The following is an 18,363-nucleotide window of genomic DNA, read 5'->3' as shown; positions in this document are numbered from 1 at the left end:
AAGAAGGACAATGACCCCCAGCACCTGAGGTAGCTAGGATGCCACTAGCAGAGACATGGGGAAACAGATGAAAAGAGAGCAATTGGGTAAGAAAAAGGAGCGTTTTCAGGAAGAAAACGGGTATTTCAGAGATGCGTACACCAGCATTCACGTTTTTTGCCCCGCGCAGCACCGCGCAGACGTTTCCTCAGCTGTTTGTTTCGAACAGGCGATACAAAAAGGGTCAGAAAGCGGCCCCCACCCGGGGTAGGGAGCATTTCCCAGAATGCCCCGCGCCGCATCTGCGGGACTACATTTCCCAGCGTGCCCCGCGCCGCCGTCGGCCGCCGCAGGGAGGGAGTCGGGCGGGCCAAGATGGCGGACGGGGTGCTGAGCCCCGGGGTGAACCTGGAGGCCTTCTCCCAAGCCATCGCCGCCATCCAGGCGCTGCGTTCCAGCGTGACGCGGGTCTTCGACTGCCTGAAGGATGGGATGCGGAACAAAGAGACCTTGGAAGGCCGAGAGAAGGGCTTCGTGGCCGCCTTCCAGGAGAGCCTGCACTCCGTCAGCCGGGACTTGGGGTGAGCGGCGGCCGTGGCAGTGCGGCTGGGCCGGGCGGCTGTGCGGGCGGGGCGAGTCTGGGGCTGTTCATAAAAGCAGCGGTGCCTCTCCTGGGTGCTTCGCTCCTAAGGGAGGAGTGCTGCTCGTGGTGGTTTGTGTCGTAAGCTAAGCGAGCTGGCTGCGAGGCGCCGTGCCCAGGTGTGCGGGGTGGAAGGCGGGAGGGTTTTCTTCTGTTTTCTTGAGGTTTGTGTTAAAACGGGAAGCGGGCGTTTCTTTGGCTCCGAGTAATCATTAGCATCCAGGTGATACAAAGCTGTACCAAAAGCTGGGAGGTTAACGTGCAGAACCGTGGCTGTGCAGTGCAGGCTGGTATGTTTCAGAAGCATCGGTGGGAACAGGCGGGCTGTGCAGCCCCCAAAGGGCTCAGGGCTGCAGTGTGCCCATCAGTGCTCAGTGAATGTCACCTGTTGCCTACCTGTTCCCTTCAATTAGGAAAGAAGGCAATTAATCATCTTTATGAATGATGTTGCTCACAGCTTAATGGGCTCCTGTTGTATCCCTTTGGTTTTATTGTTTTCTAGTTGAAGAATCACAGAATGGCCAGGGTTGGAAGGGACCTCAAGGATCATGAATCTCCGACCCTACTGCCACATGCAGGGCCACCAATGTCTCCATTTAGTACCAGACCAGGCTGCCCAGGGCCCCATCCAACCTGGCTTTGAACACCTCCAGAGATGGATGAGGCATCCACAGCCTCTCTGGGCAGCTGTTCCAGCACCTCACCACTCTCTCTGTAAAGAATTTCCCCCTGACATCCACCCTAAATCTTCCCTCCCTCAACTTCAAACCATTTCCCCTTGTCCTGCTAGAAGAGGCCTCATCGTTCCCAGCATGGAAGCTGTGCCCTCCCTTTGGTCATCCTTCTTGTCTTTATCAGTAGCTTTTTAAAGAACTAACTAGTCTAACCCCAACATCTTGCTTCCTAATAGTAGTGGATAGCAACAGGCTCTGACCTGTATTTTTGCACATGCTCTGTTACACTTTTGTTTTTTGTTACAATTGCAGTTTCTCATCCAGTGTTTCAGTGCTGTGCATTCCTTCAGCATCACTTTGCAATCAGTCCTTGTCCTAACACCTGGTATGAGACTAGCTTCATCGTGAAGTTCCTTTTTCACCCCCCTTTTCCACAAAAGGATTTATTGATCACCAGATGCCCCATCCCTGGAGGCATTCAAGGTCAGGCTGGATGTGGCTCGGAGCAGCCTGGTTGGTGACCCTGCACATAGCAGGGGGTTGAAACTAGATGAGCATTGTGGTCCTTTTCAACCCAGATCATTCTATGATTATTTTGTTTATTCACATTTATTTTACTGTATACCTGCATGAAGAAATATTAAGCATATATAAAGTGTTCCAAACACAAGAGACTTAGAAAGAATACAGGCCATGGATACTTCAGGAAACGATGATTAATTAGGAAGACATTTGTGGTAGGGAAGTTACCTAGTTCCCTATCACTGGTGTTTATTTTTTATTAATTTCATTAAATGCAAACTGAGATATTTGGGACTTTTTTTTCACTGAGATTTTTATAAATCACCCTTTTGTAAGGAGCTGAGTCCTGCTCTTGATTTAGTGGAAGTTCTGGAGTTCAATCAGAGTAGGATTTAAGTTCACAAGTCAAGGGGAAAGGCACTTGATTAGTTGCATCTCTGGGAAAACTGCACTTTTTATCCGGGCAAAGTAGCCAGTCTTTCTTCTACAGCTGGTTAATGCAAACTTGAAAAGATGCTTAACTCTTGTTATTATTAAATGTAGTGTTTGACAAATGAGGCAGGAAGTAATAATAGATCATTTTCACAGAGAGCTTTTTTTTCCAATGGAAAAATGGTAGTTATGCTGTAGCTGAGTGTTTTATACACTTCTACAGGTGTGCTTGTTGCTCGTGAGAAATAGAAGATGCTTCCTTGCCCTGAGAGGTTGGAATGCATCTGTGTGATTAGAGCAGCCACAAACTTTGCAGGACCATTTCCAGGGTTAGGACCAATGCCAGTTCTTCTGTGTCTTTATATGAGGGCAATATTAATTTCTGCTGCTTGATTGAAATAAGAGGGCCTCTGCCTGCTTGTTGATTCTATGATAACTTACAGCACTGCAGCCAGTGCTTCAACTCACAGTTCTCTAGCTTCTAAGGGTGCTTTGCTCAGAAAATGGCTTGGGTGGTGGAAGTGTTTGCAGGCAGGTTGTGCCATAGTTTGACTCTTTCCAGGCTGCCTTACAGACTCCTGGTTTGTACTTCTCTACTTAAGAGCTGTGTGCTTTATGACTAACAGACCTCTCTGAACTGTTTGGGTAATGGCTGTGATTACGTTTCTTTACTCAAACTGGGCAAGTATTTAAAACACTCGTGGGTATTAAAATAGAGTTTAAACGGGGTTGCTGTCTCTGTAGGAGGACTGCACAAGTCAGCTGTGTGCATCTCCCAATCTGACTTAAAAAAACCTCCTGTGTATTTCAGTGAGCTGGAGCGTCTGAGCAATCTGGTTGGTAAACCATCTGAGAACCATCCCTTGCACAACAGCGGGCTGCTGAGCCTGGATCCTGTTCAGGACAAAACGCCTCTTTACAGCCAACTTCTTCAAGCCTACAAATGGTCAAATAAGGTAACGGAATACATCAGTGTGATTTAGTTGTACGTTCCTCTGGAATGACTGATCTGTGATGCGTTAGACCTCTCAGTATCTAAGAGTGTCAAAACAAATATGAAATTGGTCAGCACAGTGTGTGCCCAGGTGTACTTTCAAGGGTAAAAATTGTGTTGCAATTAAGGAGACTTGTCTGCAACATCAAGGTTGGGCCCTTGTTCTTCTAAGAGGTGTGTTAATTCCTGAGCTGAAAAATAGTTTCCAACTTAGCTGTTTAGCATTGTCTTAAGTAGGTTGTATCTGTCAGTGAACATTGTAGCAGAGAATGTTGAGTTTATCCCCTACCAAACTCACTTGGAGAAAGGAAACCGACAGGGAAGTTGTCATCATCAGAAGTATTGATGGCTTTCTATACTATTTGCTGTCGTTAACATTGTGTGCACTTGACTTTATAAGAAACTCTGGATTTGAGTATATTTTTAAGTAATGTAAGAAGAAAATGTAATGATAACATACTTTGTTGTGCTTTTAAAAATGAATTGTTGAAAGAAACTTTCTTCTGGTGAGAATAATTCAATAATACTGTTTGCTGAATATGTCTGGGGGCAGAAACTGGATAGATATATTTGTTCTGAACATATTGTTCTCATGGTGGGTCAGAAATATCCCTTTCCTCACATCTGATTTTATTGAATAAGTAAACATTGCATTATTGCAATAATATTAATCCCTGTCTGAGCATCATTATGCTTCAGGTTGTCTGTTCCCATCCTAATTTTTTTCAATCTGTGTATTAACTTCTTATGGAAGTAATGAAACTAATTAGTATTTAAGTTTCTCCTTAAAAATCATTGTGAGGTATTATTGATCTGCTACAAAATGTAAGAGATGGATTCATTCCTGTCAGTTGTTACTTGTGAGAGATTCCAGAGCTGTCGCTCTTAACAACTGCGTACCAGACAGCAGAAGGAAGCAAGAATAATAAATCTGAAAATAGCAGGGGCATTAAAAGAAACAACTCTAAATTATTTATTGCAGTACATGAGCGAGGAAGGCTTTCTGACAACACAAGAACTTGGTAGGCAAATCCTTGCTATCAGCTGGGCCAGCTGATTTGTTAGTCAGATTTAAAACAGTTCTGCAGCACTGTCTGTGTGAATACCACAATATATCTGTATGGCTGTTCTTCAGAATGCAAACGTGTGCTAATATCTGCTACAATCAGTAGAATTCAACATCTGAAGAAATCTGGCTTGATTGGCAAATAGGGGACAGGGAAGTGGAGTTTTAATGGTTGAGAAATGTATCTTGTTTGCTTAGTTTTCTTGCTGTTACTCAAATCAATTGTTGGCACTGAAGAAGAAAGAAATGGTTTGCTGCTTACAGGCAAAACCACTTCACGTTTGTGCTTGAAAACTTATAATGCAGTGAAGTTACTTCTTCAGGATATCATTAAAGTTTTGGTAGAGTCATTCTATCAGAGTTTTTTTTATTAAGAATGTTACAGAGATTTGGAAAGTGTTGTGGTTTTTTTTTTTTAATAATACTGGCTTCTGATGTCAGAACGCAAAAAGTGTTAGCATCCTGTGCACTCACATGTACATTTAAATTTTCCAGGAGATAACCGGTATTTTTTAGAATCATGGAATGGCCCGGGTTGAAAAGGACCTCAAAGATCATGTAGTTCCAACCCCCTGCTATGTGCAGGGCTGCCAACCAGCAGCCCATGCTGCCCAGAGCCACATCCAGCCTGGCCTTGGATGCCTGCAGGACTGGGGCATCCACAACCTCCGTGGGAGGCTGATTCTACCTTTTCATTTATTTTTTATTTTAGTTCTGTAACAGAAGTAAAACAGACTGCTTAAGTTGTATTTCAGTACTTTTGACCTAAGAGTTATTCTGAATTTTACTAACGTCTTTTCTAAGGTTTGTAGTAACCAGCAGACAGGAGGAGGTTGCCTTTGTTCCAGACAGCAGATGTGTTTCCTGTGTTGGAGGTATTAACAGCAGGATACTGCCATTAGCATTGAGGGCTGTCGTGGTGCTTGTATAGGTTGCTGCTTAATTTTTAATTGTTAAAAACACTTCTTGAATAAGTGATATTTCATTACCTCTTTTGACCACCTTTGGTTGTTATTACTTGTGCCTGATGTTTTCTGTTGCTTGGCAGGGAGAATTTAGATGCTGTGTTGTGTCAATACACATTTAATTTTTAATTTGTGACCCCTTTGTGGCTTGCTTGCTTGTATTTTTGATGAGCTGAGATAAGGGCATTTTCTTCTTTCTCTGATTGTTCATGCATTGCTTATGACATGAGTAGCTGCACAGCTGCCAGGGAAGGATAGATGGAGTGGAGTTTTGGTGCTATGGTGCAATTCCTAAAAGACATCCATGGAACAAAGGGGAAATGAACACATGCACACTTCCTACTGTGTGTTTCAGTGCATCTTGTTTATTCTTAAAGCGTGGGAGTGTGGTAGTAAAGCAGCTTGTAATAAGGGAGGTCAGTAAAAATAGCTGGGCTATCTCATGAGGAGTGAATGATTGTTTGGTATATCAAAGTACCGTATGCTTTTGGGGGGAAAAAAAGGCTTTGCTACATTCTTTTTTAATTATTTATTTTATTGAAGCTGAAAGAGACCTGAAACAGTGAGCATCTCAAAAAATAAGTAAACCAGCATTTCCAAAGTTATCCTTCATCATAGTCTGCTTGGATAAAAGCTGAGATTTTTTTTTTTTTTATCTGTTTGTATCAGTATATCTGCTTTGGAAGGAACAGCCTTGACCAGTTCTTGGTTGATGTCCAAATACCCTGATCCACACGAAGCCTTTTAGATAACAGCACTGCCAAACTGTTGCAGTAGTTATTTTTGAGATGGAAAACTTTGTTTTGATGTTGGGTCAAATGAATGCCAGTTGTTGGCTGGGTGTGGAGTGCATGGCCAAGCTTTTAGAATTAAGTTGCCATGTTGGGAACTATCGTGAAAGTGATGTTCACAGACCTTTTCCTTACAGAACTGTGTTATCCTGGCAGCTCTCATTATTTATTAGCACCTGCTATCCTGATATTTACTTACTGTAGTTCATCCAATAGTTTTGCAGATGGTGAAGTCATTCGTGTAATAGAAGCAGCTGTTTGGGAACTCAACAGCTTGTGAAGTGCTTTAAGTACACATACAAACAGCTGTACAACTTTTCTTTTCCAGGTGTTTAACAGAGCTTAAAAACCAGTGCTGACATAAACATGGAAAGCTTAAAGTGATCTTAGTGCAAGAGCTAAGTGGTTTTGTCTTTGCTTTTGTAGAAATCATACAGGTAAGTTACTGTGGCTGTGGGGTGTGCAGAAGCACCTAGTAGGCTTGGAACAGGTCTTCATAGATTTATTTATTTTTCTCTTCTACAATTTTATTTAAGAAATGACATTTTCTTCATCGTGATTGAGGTACTGTTGCTCAGAAGGATCTTCATGTGCCCTCTGATGCTGAAGATACGATGTGAGATGAGACAGAATGGAGCTGTTGTTCTGCATGGGTGACATGACCAAGGAGTTCTGTGCTCTGAGTTATGGCTGAGGTGGCAGTGGGAAGGGATCCTGGCTGGTGTGAGCCCTGGTCCTGCTTACTCTACTGCCCTGTGTGGTGATGCTGACTTCTGTTGCCAGCTGCCTCCTTCTGCCATTCTGATAGAAGTCAAGGGAAATTATAAGGGAAATAAAGTTTTCTGGGCAGGAGTGTAATTATTGATGATGGGATTAAAGCAGTATAATGTATATAGCCCAAATATGAAACACTTAATGAGCTCATGCTGCTGTGGCTGTCTGATCCTGCTGCAGTAATGCTAGCAGTTGGGGTAGATGCAGGGTTTTGGAATCCAAGAGTTTGAACTCATGCTTTCAGTATGGGAAGAACTTTGTCTGCTGCTTTAACGAGGTTATTTATTGCCTGTAGTGTATATTTGTTCACCCTCTTTGCCCTTGGCAGAACATTTGTATCCCCTCGCCCTGTGCATGCCCGAGGCATTGTCTGTTAAGGTGTTCATTCCCTTTGACTGCAGTGGAGCAGCACGTGGACAGCATGCTCTGTGCTCACTGAGGTGGGCAGGTGGTCTATAGGGCAGGTTCCCCCTCTCTTAGGAGGTGCTGCCAAGTAGTTCATGCTCAGCATTTGTTTCACTAGTGTAGATTTGTTGGTTGTTTTCTTATTCATTTGAAGTGAACACTCAAAATGAATCAACTGCCCAACTCCCCAGAATTGCTTCTTCTACCAGCATTACAAAACACTGAGCTTGTTGGACAGCAGCAAACCAAGGCTTCTCCGAGCTGCTGAGTAATTGCAGCATTAACAGTGTCCTGACTCACTACAGAAGATCTCCTGCATCTTGTCTTTATTTTTTCTTGGTGGGATGTGGTTTCAGACTCCCAAGGCATATTATTAACAGTAGCACAACTAAGGGAAATGATAGAGCAGTGGTCATTTGGACAGATCGCATTACGTTAAGATTTGTCCTTGACTTTAGCTTCATTGAAGTAGGTTGTTGGCAGCACCACTGAGCTGCTATGTTGCATTTTTCTATTTGCTCTTCTTATATTCCAGCACTTCAGGAATTTGCACCAGTGTCCATTTGAATAGAAGGTGTGGTGTTGGATGTTATCATCGTGACGTGGCATGGAAACTTCCACAGACTTATCAGAGATGCTGTAAATGCTGCAAGACAGCAGAAGTGAGCAGTTGTCATCAGTTTATTTGAATGTTATGCACTGGTAAATACGAACCTAAAGAAAGATATTGCTGTTTATGTGCATCTTAAAATACATTTTGAAAATATTTGGATTTCAGTTTGTTATTTAGTAGCTTCCCGGTGAATTTAAAATTGATCTGTTGAGATAATTACCGTTAATGAGTTAAAATGATTTTCAGTCACATGACAAAAGAAAAAAGAAACATACAGTTTTTGTTCATTAAATTATCTTGATATGTTCTCTGATAGATTATTGGTATAAATTGTCTTTGTTGTAGGTCTCAAAAAAAGAAAAGAAAAATCAATAGAGCCTGTAGAGAAATTCCGGACTTGCTGGGCTGCACTTGGTAGCTTAGTATTGATTAGACACAAATATTGAGCTTAATGACAATAAATCCATTAAATGCTAACTATAATACTAAAGGAACACCATTGAAGCAATGTCTTTTTTTTTGTTCTTCCTGATTGTAAAATGAAGTGCTCGTTCCAAGGAACATTAATTTTCATTTCTGGATGCTCTCAAACATTGTGAATTTAATGTAGTTTTACAGTAGCATGGACAGTGTAACTGAGTTATTGTGTCGGCAGTTGTTGGGAGTTCAGGCAGACAGCCAAGGTTTTGTCCTTTCAGGACTTTGTTCTAAAAAAACACAGCGTTGTGATGGTCTGACATAGTGTTGTATGAAGGCTCAGCTTTTTCTGCTGAGATTTCATCCACCCAAACTGGGAATCGTTTCCAAACGTGCTGTAATAGCAGTGCCAAATGCGTGGTGTTGGCAGGATTGGTGTCACAGTGACTGGATCCTCTTCTCAGCCATTGCTTCCCGAGGTTACTTCTGAAGAGCACCTGTGTGCTGGGTGGGAGCAGGAGGGCTGTGTGCTGCAGCTTCAGCCCTCAGCGGATGGGAGCTGTGAAGCAGTGACTCAGGGAAAAGCAAAATCCCTTGGTTTGCTTACAGAGGGACTGAAATGGAAAGAATAAGATTTGAGTTGAAACAGAACAGCTGGTTATACGTTTTGCCTACAACGATGTTAGTGCTGCACATCTCAATTTGCTTTGTAGGTGCAAAATCAGTGCATCGTAGAGGGACTGGAATGCAGGGGCTCCTCTGGATTGCATGTAGCATAGATAAGCCATTGGTGTTTGTATTCCTGGTGCTGGAGAAATGCACCATGCATGTCCTGCTGACATCCTGGGGTTTCCCTGTGCAGAGCACAAAATAGGAGCTGGGCTGCTTGGGTTCTATTCTTGCCTTCCTTATTAATTTTTATTGTAATCTTGAGCACAATGAGTGATTTTTATTTTTTTTTTTCTGTGCCTCATTTTTCTTATGTTTAGAATTAAATAATAATATTTAACCTACTTCTTGGGAGTTTCTGGTCTAAATGTGTCTCGAGTGCATCGGGTTCTTTGGGCAGAAATGGATTAATGCATTATAAATGCCAAGTATTATACGATTAGTGACTAATGGTTGCCTGTCCCTCTGGAGGAATGGATGCCATTTATGGGCTTTTAATTTCATGCACTTTTAGGCAAATGTTTTGGTGAAATGCCTTTGTTATTGACAATTACCTTAATGATTTTTTTATTCTTTATTTTTAAATGACAAGGCAACAGGTGGTTACCTCTTTGTCTCCAGCTGCCGTGGTTGTTAATTATTAGTCAGCTCTCTGCTTGATTAATATTAAATTTTATTATTGCAGGGTTGATTTTTACCGACCAGAAAAGATGAGGGTGGAAAATTGAGGCAGTGTGCAAAGTATCCGTGGAAAAAACACTGGGAAAGGTTATGAATGTAAAAACTGCCTCTAGGTTTGATTGTGCCCAGAAATGCTTCCCAAAGCTGCAATCTGGGAGTGCTGATGGTGGCTAACACCGTTGCACCCGTCTCCTTTTTAGGAGGAGGTTATTTGGACTTCATGGGCATTTCAGTAGATTGAGTGAGGTTAGTTTTGTTACTTTGAGAAGAGAAGAGTGGCAATCACTTATTTGTCACTTCAAAAGAAAGACATGATTAGCCTTTGGTTCTGGCTTGTTTTGTTGTATAGTTTTGACAGCTTGTGCCTGTGATCTTCCCAGACTTATAACTGTTATAATTGATGCTAGGCTGCCATTGTAGGGTAAGATTTATATGTATGGAATTTGCCTTCCTTACTCTGTACTGCTACAATCCTTTGTTTCACTCTGAAACATCCTGAGAGTATGATAAGGTGTTTGGCTATTGTGCCTGGTGCTTGTTGTTATTCAATGTATTTTTCAAGGCTCTAATCAAAATAATGCTGTAAGCAGTACTGGTCTCACTTTTCCTAATTATGGGAAGTGATATATCAATACCCACTATTATAAATCACAGCTCCCTTGTCAGCTGGTGGGAATTATTTAATGCTTTGCAACACCTTTATTTGCTAATGAGTATTTTTCTCCTGTTTCTTTGCTAAGTATTAATGTTCTTGCTGTTAGCCTATTTCAGGATGGAAATGATTGATGCTGCTTTATTTGAACCAAAACACTGCTGCCCACTCACAGCTCTTGCTCCCATGACTGCTTTTTCCCTCTGCAAGAGCTCTTCAGCCCATTCCCATTGGGTGACTGAGTTGGGACTGAGATGCCTGATGTGCAAAGCAGAGATCACATCCATTCTGAGCTCTATAATGCTGTCATCAAACCAAACAGGTTAAAACTGCTTTTCTAATATTAATAACAGACTTCCAATAAAAACAAGCCGTGCACAGGCATATCCACGCAGCATATAGGTGAATATCATGGTACAAACATAAGATTGGAATAAAAGACTACGTTTAGAAGTTGAGAAATACAACCAAGTATCACTCGTAATCCATGTTGTATGGGGATTAATTGAAGAATATGTTGGACTGCCGAAGAAGAGGAGCATTGTAAGCAACCCTTAGAGCTAGCACTGCTCTGAATTTTGTTGTGGGCCCTCCTCATAGCTCTGACCAACTCGCTGCTGCTGAAACCTGCCTACCCTCCTCTGGGTGGCACAAATTCCAGTCCCTCTAATAGTCCCAAATAAGAGATTGCACAAAAACTCCCAACGAACAGATTTTATCACGTGTGAAATGTTGGGGCTTTTTATCCTTTTTCACCCCCCCCCCACCTTTTTATTTATTTGCTCAAATACTTGATTGGCTTAAATTATCTCAGAAAACCATAATCCAGTGCTGCCTAAAATAGTCAGATTTGCCAGTGATTTGACTCGAGAGAATTTCTTGAGGTCTGGCCCCATTACTTATGGTTCCTCTGAACAAGGGTGTGCAGGGTCTTGTTTTGTGGGAGAACTGGTGGTTCTGGCATGCTCCATCACAGCCCACAAGTACCATATTGGGGTCCTCATCTCCCTAAGGAAGCTCTCTCTCACCTTCTGAGTCGAATTAAAGATGTTTATAAAGTGCTTGGGGACCTTCATATGAAGGGTATTCAAGGGATATGAGCACTAATATAAAGTAACTGATAGAGCTGATAAACATCCCGTTAGTGTTCTTTATATGGAAAAGCTTTTTTTTTTAATATATATAGCTTCTAAAGGAAATCAAGCAAAACAGGAATTCTAATGATATCACCCTGTTGCTCTCCACTATTGTTGTTGTCACATCTTTTGGTGTGTCTGTTATTTATTTTTTGTGTAGAACTGCCCTCACCTCTCTAATCTCTTTCGGATTTCTCTTTCAGAGTTACTAAAATCGGTCCCCTCAGAAAGTTCACAGAGTGACTTAGCTCTTTGAATTCCACACAATCAATGCTCAGTTCTACCCAGCTGTATCTTAATCAGGTACTGCAAACAACTGGGCTACAGAACATGGAAGTCACCTGAAAGCAAATAAATGTGAGGCTGGTCTGTGGAAGGAGCTGTGCATAATCAGTGCAGTCTGGATACCACCTCATGAAAATGTACATTTGGCAAAAATGACAGCAATTTTTTTTTCAGGAGTTATTACTGGACTGGCAATATTGGAGATGTGTAACCCAAGGAGTCCGTGGTGATCCTTGAAAAACAGTTGTCTGCTTTTGCAGGTGAATTTCACAGAATCACAGAATGGCCAGAGTTGGAAGGGACCTCAACAATTATGAATCTCCAACCCCCTGCCACATGCAGGGCCACCAACCTCCACGTTTAATACCAGACCAGGCTGCCCAGGGCTCCATCCAACCTGGCTTTGAACACCTCTAGGGACAGGGCATCCACAGCCTCTCTGGGCAGCTGTTCCAGCACCTCACCACTCTCTCTGTAAAGAATTTCCTCCTGATGTCCAACCTAAATCCTCCCTCCCTCAGCATAAAGCCATTTCCCCTTGTCCTGCAGTTATCAACCCTTTCAAAGAGTTGATTCTCCTTCTGTTTGTAACTTGTTTCAAATGTGGTCAGATACCTGACCCAGCTGTGAGGGATGCTCCAGCTTTGTGCATCAGGCTGCTGTGCTACTTTGTGAAAGAGCTCTGCTGAATGACTCCTGCTAAGAGAGCCAACTTCACTTCTGTTGTAAACTGCTCCCTCTTGAGAAACGAGCTTTATTTTTTTTATTTTTTTATTTTTTTCCCTGCTGTAATTATATTCTTCTATCATCAGTTGGCAATGAGTAAGAATGTGGAAGAACAATACTCTGAATGTAGTGGTTGGCAGTGTAGCCTAGGAACTTGCATCAGGCTTGTTCTGTGGTTATGGCAGCATCCTGTGTAACCTTGTAGAACTTCATGTAGTGCCACAGCAGGGCACTTTAGGGCAGGGAGACAGAGACTGGAAGGTACATGAGAATATGGATGTGAGACTGTGAGCTGCTGTTCCTAACTCCTTTAGGATCTGATACCTCCCATTGGCATAAGCTGGCATTTAAATCAGAGTTGTATAGTCCTGAAAATGGAGAGGGCTTATCAGTACACGTTATCAGCTTCTGTGTCAGTGTAAGATTAGTCTGAGCATGTAGCAATTTATTTTATCTCTTTTTAAATGTCCTGGCTGTAAGGCTTCCATTTGCACAGGAAACAAAACTGAATAAAATGTTGGAGCCACTGACATTTGTTCAGTTACAGTATGCCTAGAAAAGGATGTCCTCTGGATTAATAAAAGATTTACTGAAAGCTGATTGACTGTACCAGCTGCTCGTCTTTTACCTTCTTGATCTTGTCACAGAAGGATCAAAAGGTTCTATATGCTGAGCAGTGTTCCCTGGTTGTGCTCTGTTGCAAGGTTCTTGGCTGAGTGTGAGGTTCAGTCATGCTCCAGTGCACTGCTGGACTTGCTGCGGCTGTAAGTTCTTGAGTTAGACGCCTAAAGCAAGGCAGGTGGGCAAGCTGAAATGGCTTGTGGCTGTAGCTGGGTGCTTGCCTGGTGTCTTAGCTAAAAATGCATTTCTTAGAGCGTGCTTTTTTTCTAATACATGCAAATAATTGGCTTGCTCCCAGATAGCTGCTCTTCAAAAGGACATGTACTGACAAGCTGATAGTAATAACTGAGATACTTATTGGGTGGAATTAGTGTACATCCTTGTACTAAAAGTGATGAGCATGCTGAAACGCGAAGGATATTTTCAGCATTACTTTAGTTTTGGTTGGAAAGCCAAGTCCACCGAGCTACATCTTACAGCATGTGATGAAGTCAAAGTGGTCTTTGATATTCAGATTTATGCTTCAGAAGGAAGTTGTATTGAATGCCCCCACCAGGCTTGATTAATTTGCTTGTTGTGTTTGAATTCTCCAAGCTTCTGTAACTGGCAGTGACATAGTGTTATAGGTGCTCTATATGTTTTGTGGGCTATTAGACACAAATTAATTATATCTAGATGTGACATTTTACAGCATATTCTAAAATAGATGTGTTTACTTCTCATTATATGAAACTGCAATTCCTGTGGAAATCGATGTTGAAAATACTCACTGAAAGCCTCCCAGGATCAGCAGGCATGCATGAAAAAAAAAAAACTGTGCCCACGTGCTATTATTCACAAATGTTGGGTTCAAGTGAATTATGTTAATCTTCTCGTGTCAACAGCAATTTATTCTATTTTCCTTATTGCAGCATCCTGTTACTGCTTCTGAACACCACCATGATTGTGGGCTAGAGCAGAAAGAGTCCTCCGGTATCTTTTAAACTGTTTGAAGCTGCCCGTGGTTTGAAAATATTCAGGAATCTGTGATATGAGCTGTTTGACATTTTTCCTATTCCAAACGCTCAAAGGAATAAATCTCCATAAAGAGCAACTCAGTTTTAAAAGGAGTGTCTTTGCAACAGCATTTGAAATCTGAGGGTGTGACTTTACTTCCCTCTTTTGGCTGACCACCACGATAAAACAGCTGAATCAAAGACATTCTTCTATGTAAGAAAATATATATTTTGAGGTCTTGACAGCTTGTTTCCAGTTTTAGTCTAATTCAGTTTGAAACAGCTGTTCCAAATCTCTGCAAAACAGTTTTTTGATGGAAATCATGACATTCTCAGCTACAGCAGTGTTACTGGGCTGGGCCTTGGTTCAGAAGTTGGCTTTTCTTTGTGTTAAAATATTTCTTCATTCAGAGAAAATGCCGTTTTTACATCACATAAGCTGCATTCAAAGCGTAATAGCTTCTCTCTCCTCCCAGGGTTATCTCTGACTGTGGTTGGATAGCTGCATACATGTTTCTGTCCCTGCATGACTTTTAAGGAAAAAGCATTGCTGTGTGTTTTACCACCGCTTAGGTTTTCATTCTAACATTCCCTGCCCTTCCCATATGCTTTCAGCTGGGTTCTCTTTAGAGTTTTCTCTGCAGTTGTCTGTGCACTCAGCCTTAGCAAGTTCTCTGGCTCGCCTTATGCTTCAGTCTTCCGCTGGAGTCAGGTCTCGTATTTTCAGAATTTTCAATGTCACATTTTCAGTTTGCTTGGTGCCTTTTTTTCCCTTGTGCCCCCCACTGGTTGGCTGCATCGGGGGTAGGGGGGGCATTTCCCAGAGCTGAGTGTAGAAACTTTGGAGATCTCAAAACTGATGGGTAAGCTCTGTCGTCAGATCCTAATTGGATCCACGTGGAGTGCAGTTAGGAACTTTCTGCATGAAAGAATTTGCTGCCTGGTGGGCAGTGTGAACACACGTGTGTTAAGATGGTGTTGAGATGGTGTGTGTCATTCCTGAGTGATGGTTTCAAGAGCAGCAGTGCTGCTAATGGCACGCAAAGGACTGGAGTTGTCCTCTCCTTTCCTTTCTTTATAGCTTGCTGGATGGATTTCACAGCTCACTTCATTGTGCATGGCTTTGTTTTCCCATCTGTCAAGTAATTGTGCTCCAGAATGAGTACTTGGAGTAATCAGACAGACTGCTGTGTGAGGAGCAGGGTGCTGCTGGTTGCTATCTCACTTCTGAGCCCGCTGCAGACCAGTACCTTCCTGAAGCTCTCTTGGGTTATCTGTTAAAGCACATTTTATCAGCTGAAATAAAACCCGACATCTAGCATGACACGAAAGCTTTGCTACTTAAAGAGCTGTTAAATATGTTGTCCATTCCAGGTTCAGCGTTTTGCCTGGCAAATACTTGGAAACGTTTATCACTTTCCTTGAGTCTTTTTTCCCACAGTCTAAGGAACCTGACTCGGGGTTGTGTTAGGATTAACTGAGATTACTGGCATCTTCTCTCCATCCCTCTTGTGTACCTTGTATGAATACATCCTAATAACTATTGATATTGCATTCATCCTGTGAGAAGCAAAGACCTTTAGTGTCTGCTGATGCTGCAGTTTCTGATGTTGTGTTTTTCTTGCAAGTAAAATCAATTGAGACAAATCTTAGTAACTTTTACAGCAAAATAAAATGCCTATGCCAGGCAACCACTGAAAGTTCCTTTTTTTTTTTTTTTTTTTTAAGTAAAGGGATGCTTTTAGATCACATATACAGGGCTGTTCAGCAGAATTGATTGGTTGATCCACTAGATTTAAAGGTCAACTGTAATCACATTTCAGGAAGATTGAAGAAGATACAGAATTGCTGCTATGCTTTTCAGAGTCCTATACCTGCTTCTGATGCTCTTTGCTTTCCCCCTGTACGCCTTAATTTACTCAGCTAGAGCATCAATAGGTAAAGGGCACAGGTCAGTGAGCCTGCTTTGTCTTGTCAATGAGGGAGCTGGTTAGTTGCTGTCCTCCAAACTGATCCCTTCCTTCTGGAGGACGGGAAGCAGATGGAAGGACTGCTACACTCCGTGGAAGTGGAAGAAACAAATCCCTTTCTTGCAGAGGAACGCTGTGAGGAAAACCACAACATAGTTGTCAGAGTGAATTCATCCAGGAGATGATATCCTCCCTTTAGAATGCAGACAGGTGGAATAGAGTGGAGACGTTCGATTGTGAGGAATCAGAAGAACATCCATTTGTGTTGCAGCCTGGTACTGCGTAGCTGTCTGTAGAGGCAAGGCAGGTTTGGAATACTGCTTGGGAAAGGTGCTGTTTCAAAGCCAGATTGCCATGTAAAAGGCATGGAAGGCATACCTGCAGTGAGACGTGAATACATTTCTTGTTAAGTTTTGCAGCATCACAAACAAGACGACCGCTTTGCCATAGCAGCCTGCACAAAGTAAAAGCAGGGATGTGGGACATCGAGGGGTTTGTATACAATGCCAAAAGAATCCTGATATGAAGAGGAATTGATGGAGGAAAAAGGTGATTTTACTTTGATAAATCAGAACATGTTTGTGATTCTTAGAGGTTTTCATCCTTCACAATGATTTGTTTTATGTTCCTGTACAGATAAGCTTACTCTTCTGTGTGGGTCTTTCGTAGAGCAATAGAGGAGAAAAGGTGTTAAAATGGAATAGATGTGAATGGCAGGGGAACTTTTTCTGCATCAGAGGATACTGCGTTGCACCCCTGATGATGATAAGCCAGTTGTCATGCCACAGCGAGGGTTTTCTTAGGTTGAAAGATGACCCTTAGAAAAAAATATTTCTCAAAAGTATCAGCTGGGGAGGATATTAACCATTTTATGGAGGTTATTTGTTGTAGAACTCCAAGAGTCTATGTTAGCTCACAAAGTCCTTAGTGCATTTTCATACATGCTACCTTGTAACATGCAGTCATTCCTGTATGTATGGGAATCAAGGATCTGTAGCTTTTCTGTAAGCATCCATGACCTGCTTTGTAAATAGGTACTGACATACAGCAGCAGCTGAAGGATGTGGCTTGGCTGGACTGAGGACTTCAAAGGGGTTGAAAACAGGCATACATCATCTGTCCGTGAAGCTCCCAGATTTCGGGGAGTCATCAGGTTATAAGAGGATGCTGCTTTGTGGAAGGAAGCTTGCAAGGTTTAAAGAATAAGACAAAAAGCAGCAGATGATGATTAAGAACACGATAGTACAACGCTGATTTCAGTTTATGCTTTTTTTTCTTGTTTTCCCTCCAAATCACAGAGTTCTTTCCTGAGTTTGGTAGTCCTGCCAGCAGGATGCTGTTGTGAACGAAAACAATTTAATATAAGAGCTGTCGTTTGCCAACATAAAATTAGAAAAAGGAAAGAAAAATTTGAGTATTTGAGCAAAATAGGTACTTAATCAAATGTAATCATTTGCTTTCTTGAGAGGAGCAGTGCTGGTGGCAGCATTTGTGATAGGCACAGTGCTATGACTGTGTGCTGGGCATTGCTCTGTGGGTTCTGTTGTAATGCTTGTTGTGTGATCAGCTCCAGAAGAGAAACGTATGCTGAATTCCTTAAGATGAGTCACTTTAAGGAACAATCATTTTGGTTGCTGACTGACAGCAGTAACAAACTTGTGCCTTCATGATGCTTCTACAAACTAGACAGAAATGCTGTCAGCTGTGCTTTAATGCTGACTCCTTTCAGAATGCTGCCCAGCTTATGCCTTCCCCTGTGTATTTCAGAAGATGTGAACTATGGAAAGTTTTGTGATTAATGTATTTTTTCTCTCTGTAATCTATTTATCTTTCTCCTCTGATGGAAATTAAACTGGTTGGCTTTCTTGCTGATTGGTGTCCTGCTGCTGCTGCATTTCTGCCCTCTGACTGCTGCAGGCTGGCTGGAAGAGCTGCCCGTGCTGCGAGTTGGTTGGCTCTGAGCGTGTCCTCAGATCTGGGGTGTTACTTCCATCCCAAACCAGCTGTTTATCTGCTCCAGCGTGTGGCTGGAAACCTCCATGGCAAATGCTGGTTTTGTTCTACCTAGTTAAATAAGTCCACCAGAAAGAAGAAGAGAAATTGAAAACCCCACAGCTCGGTGATGCTGCCCAATTGCAGGCTGTACCAGCTCTCTGGTTGTGAGCCTTCATTATGCAGCTCTTGCTCAGTGCACTTTTATTTAAAGCAGAACTAAAAGCAGAACTGAGCAGCTGACATCACAGCCAGTCTGAGTAACGTGGGATTATGGGGAGGGGGACAGGACAGGAGGAGGAATGCTGCTGGTGCTGGGCAGTTTGCGTGCATATATTTGCACAGAACTATGCAAGAAAAACTG

The 18,363-nt window shown here is 42.3% G+C and overlaps 1 protein-coding gene across 3 annotated transcripts in view; it reads left to right on the top strand.

Moving 5' to 3' along the window:
- The first annotated feature begins 306 nt into the window (after positions 1-306).
- The window catches only part of MED27 (mediator complex subunit 27), an 81,778-nt gene continuing 63,721 nt past the window's right edge, over positions 307-18,363 (top strand). The window contains exons 1-2 of one of the 3 annotated variants that reach the window (XR_014887278.1): positions 307-560; positions 3,059-3,203. Coding sequence is in view for 2 of the 3 variants with exons in the window: in XM_019621467.3 (XP_019477012.1) it covers positions 355-560; positions 3,059-3,203 (351 nt within the window). In the remaining variant the exon portion in view is untranslated. The remainder of the gene's footprint in view (positions 561-3,058; positions 3,204-18,363) is intronic. The other 2 variants (XM_019621467.3, XM_003211284.5) reach the window with 2 other exon arrangements.

This window comes from Meleagris gallopavo, chromosome 19, assembly GCF_905368555.1.
Source record: "Meleagris gallopavo chromosome 19, MGAL_WU_HG_1.1, whole genome shotgun sequence".
NCBI classification, from domain to species: Eukaryota; Metazoa; Chordata; class Aves; order Galliformes; family Phasianidae; genus Meleagris; species Meleagris gallopavo.
Note: the sequence above shows the minus strand (reverse complement) of the source record. Positions and strands in the feature narration are given on the sequence as shown.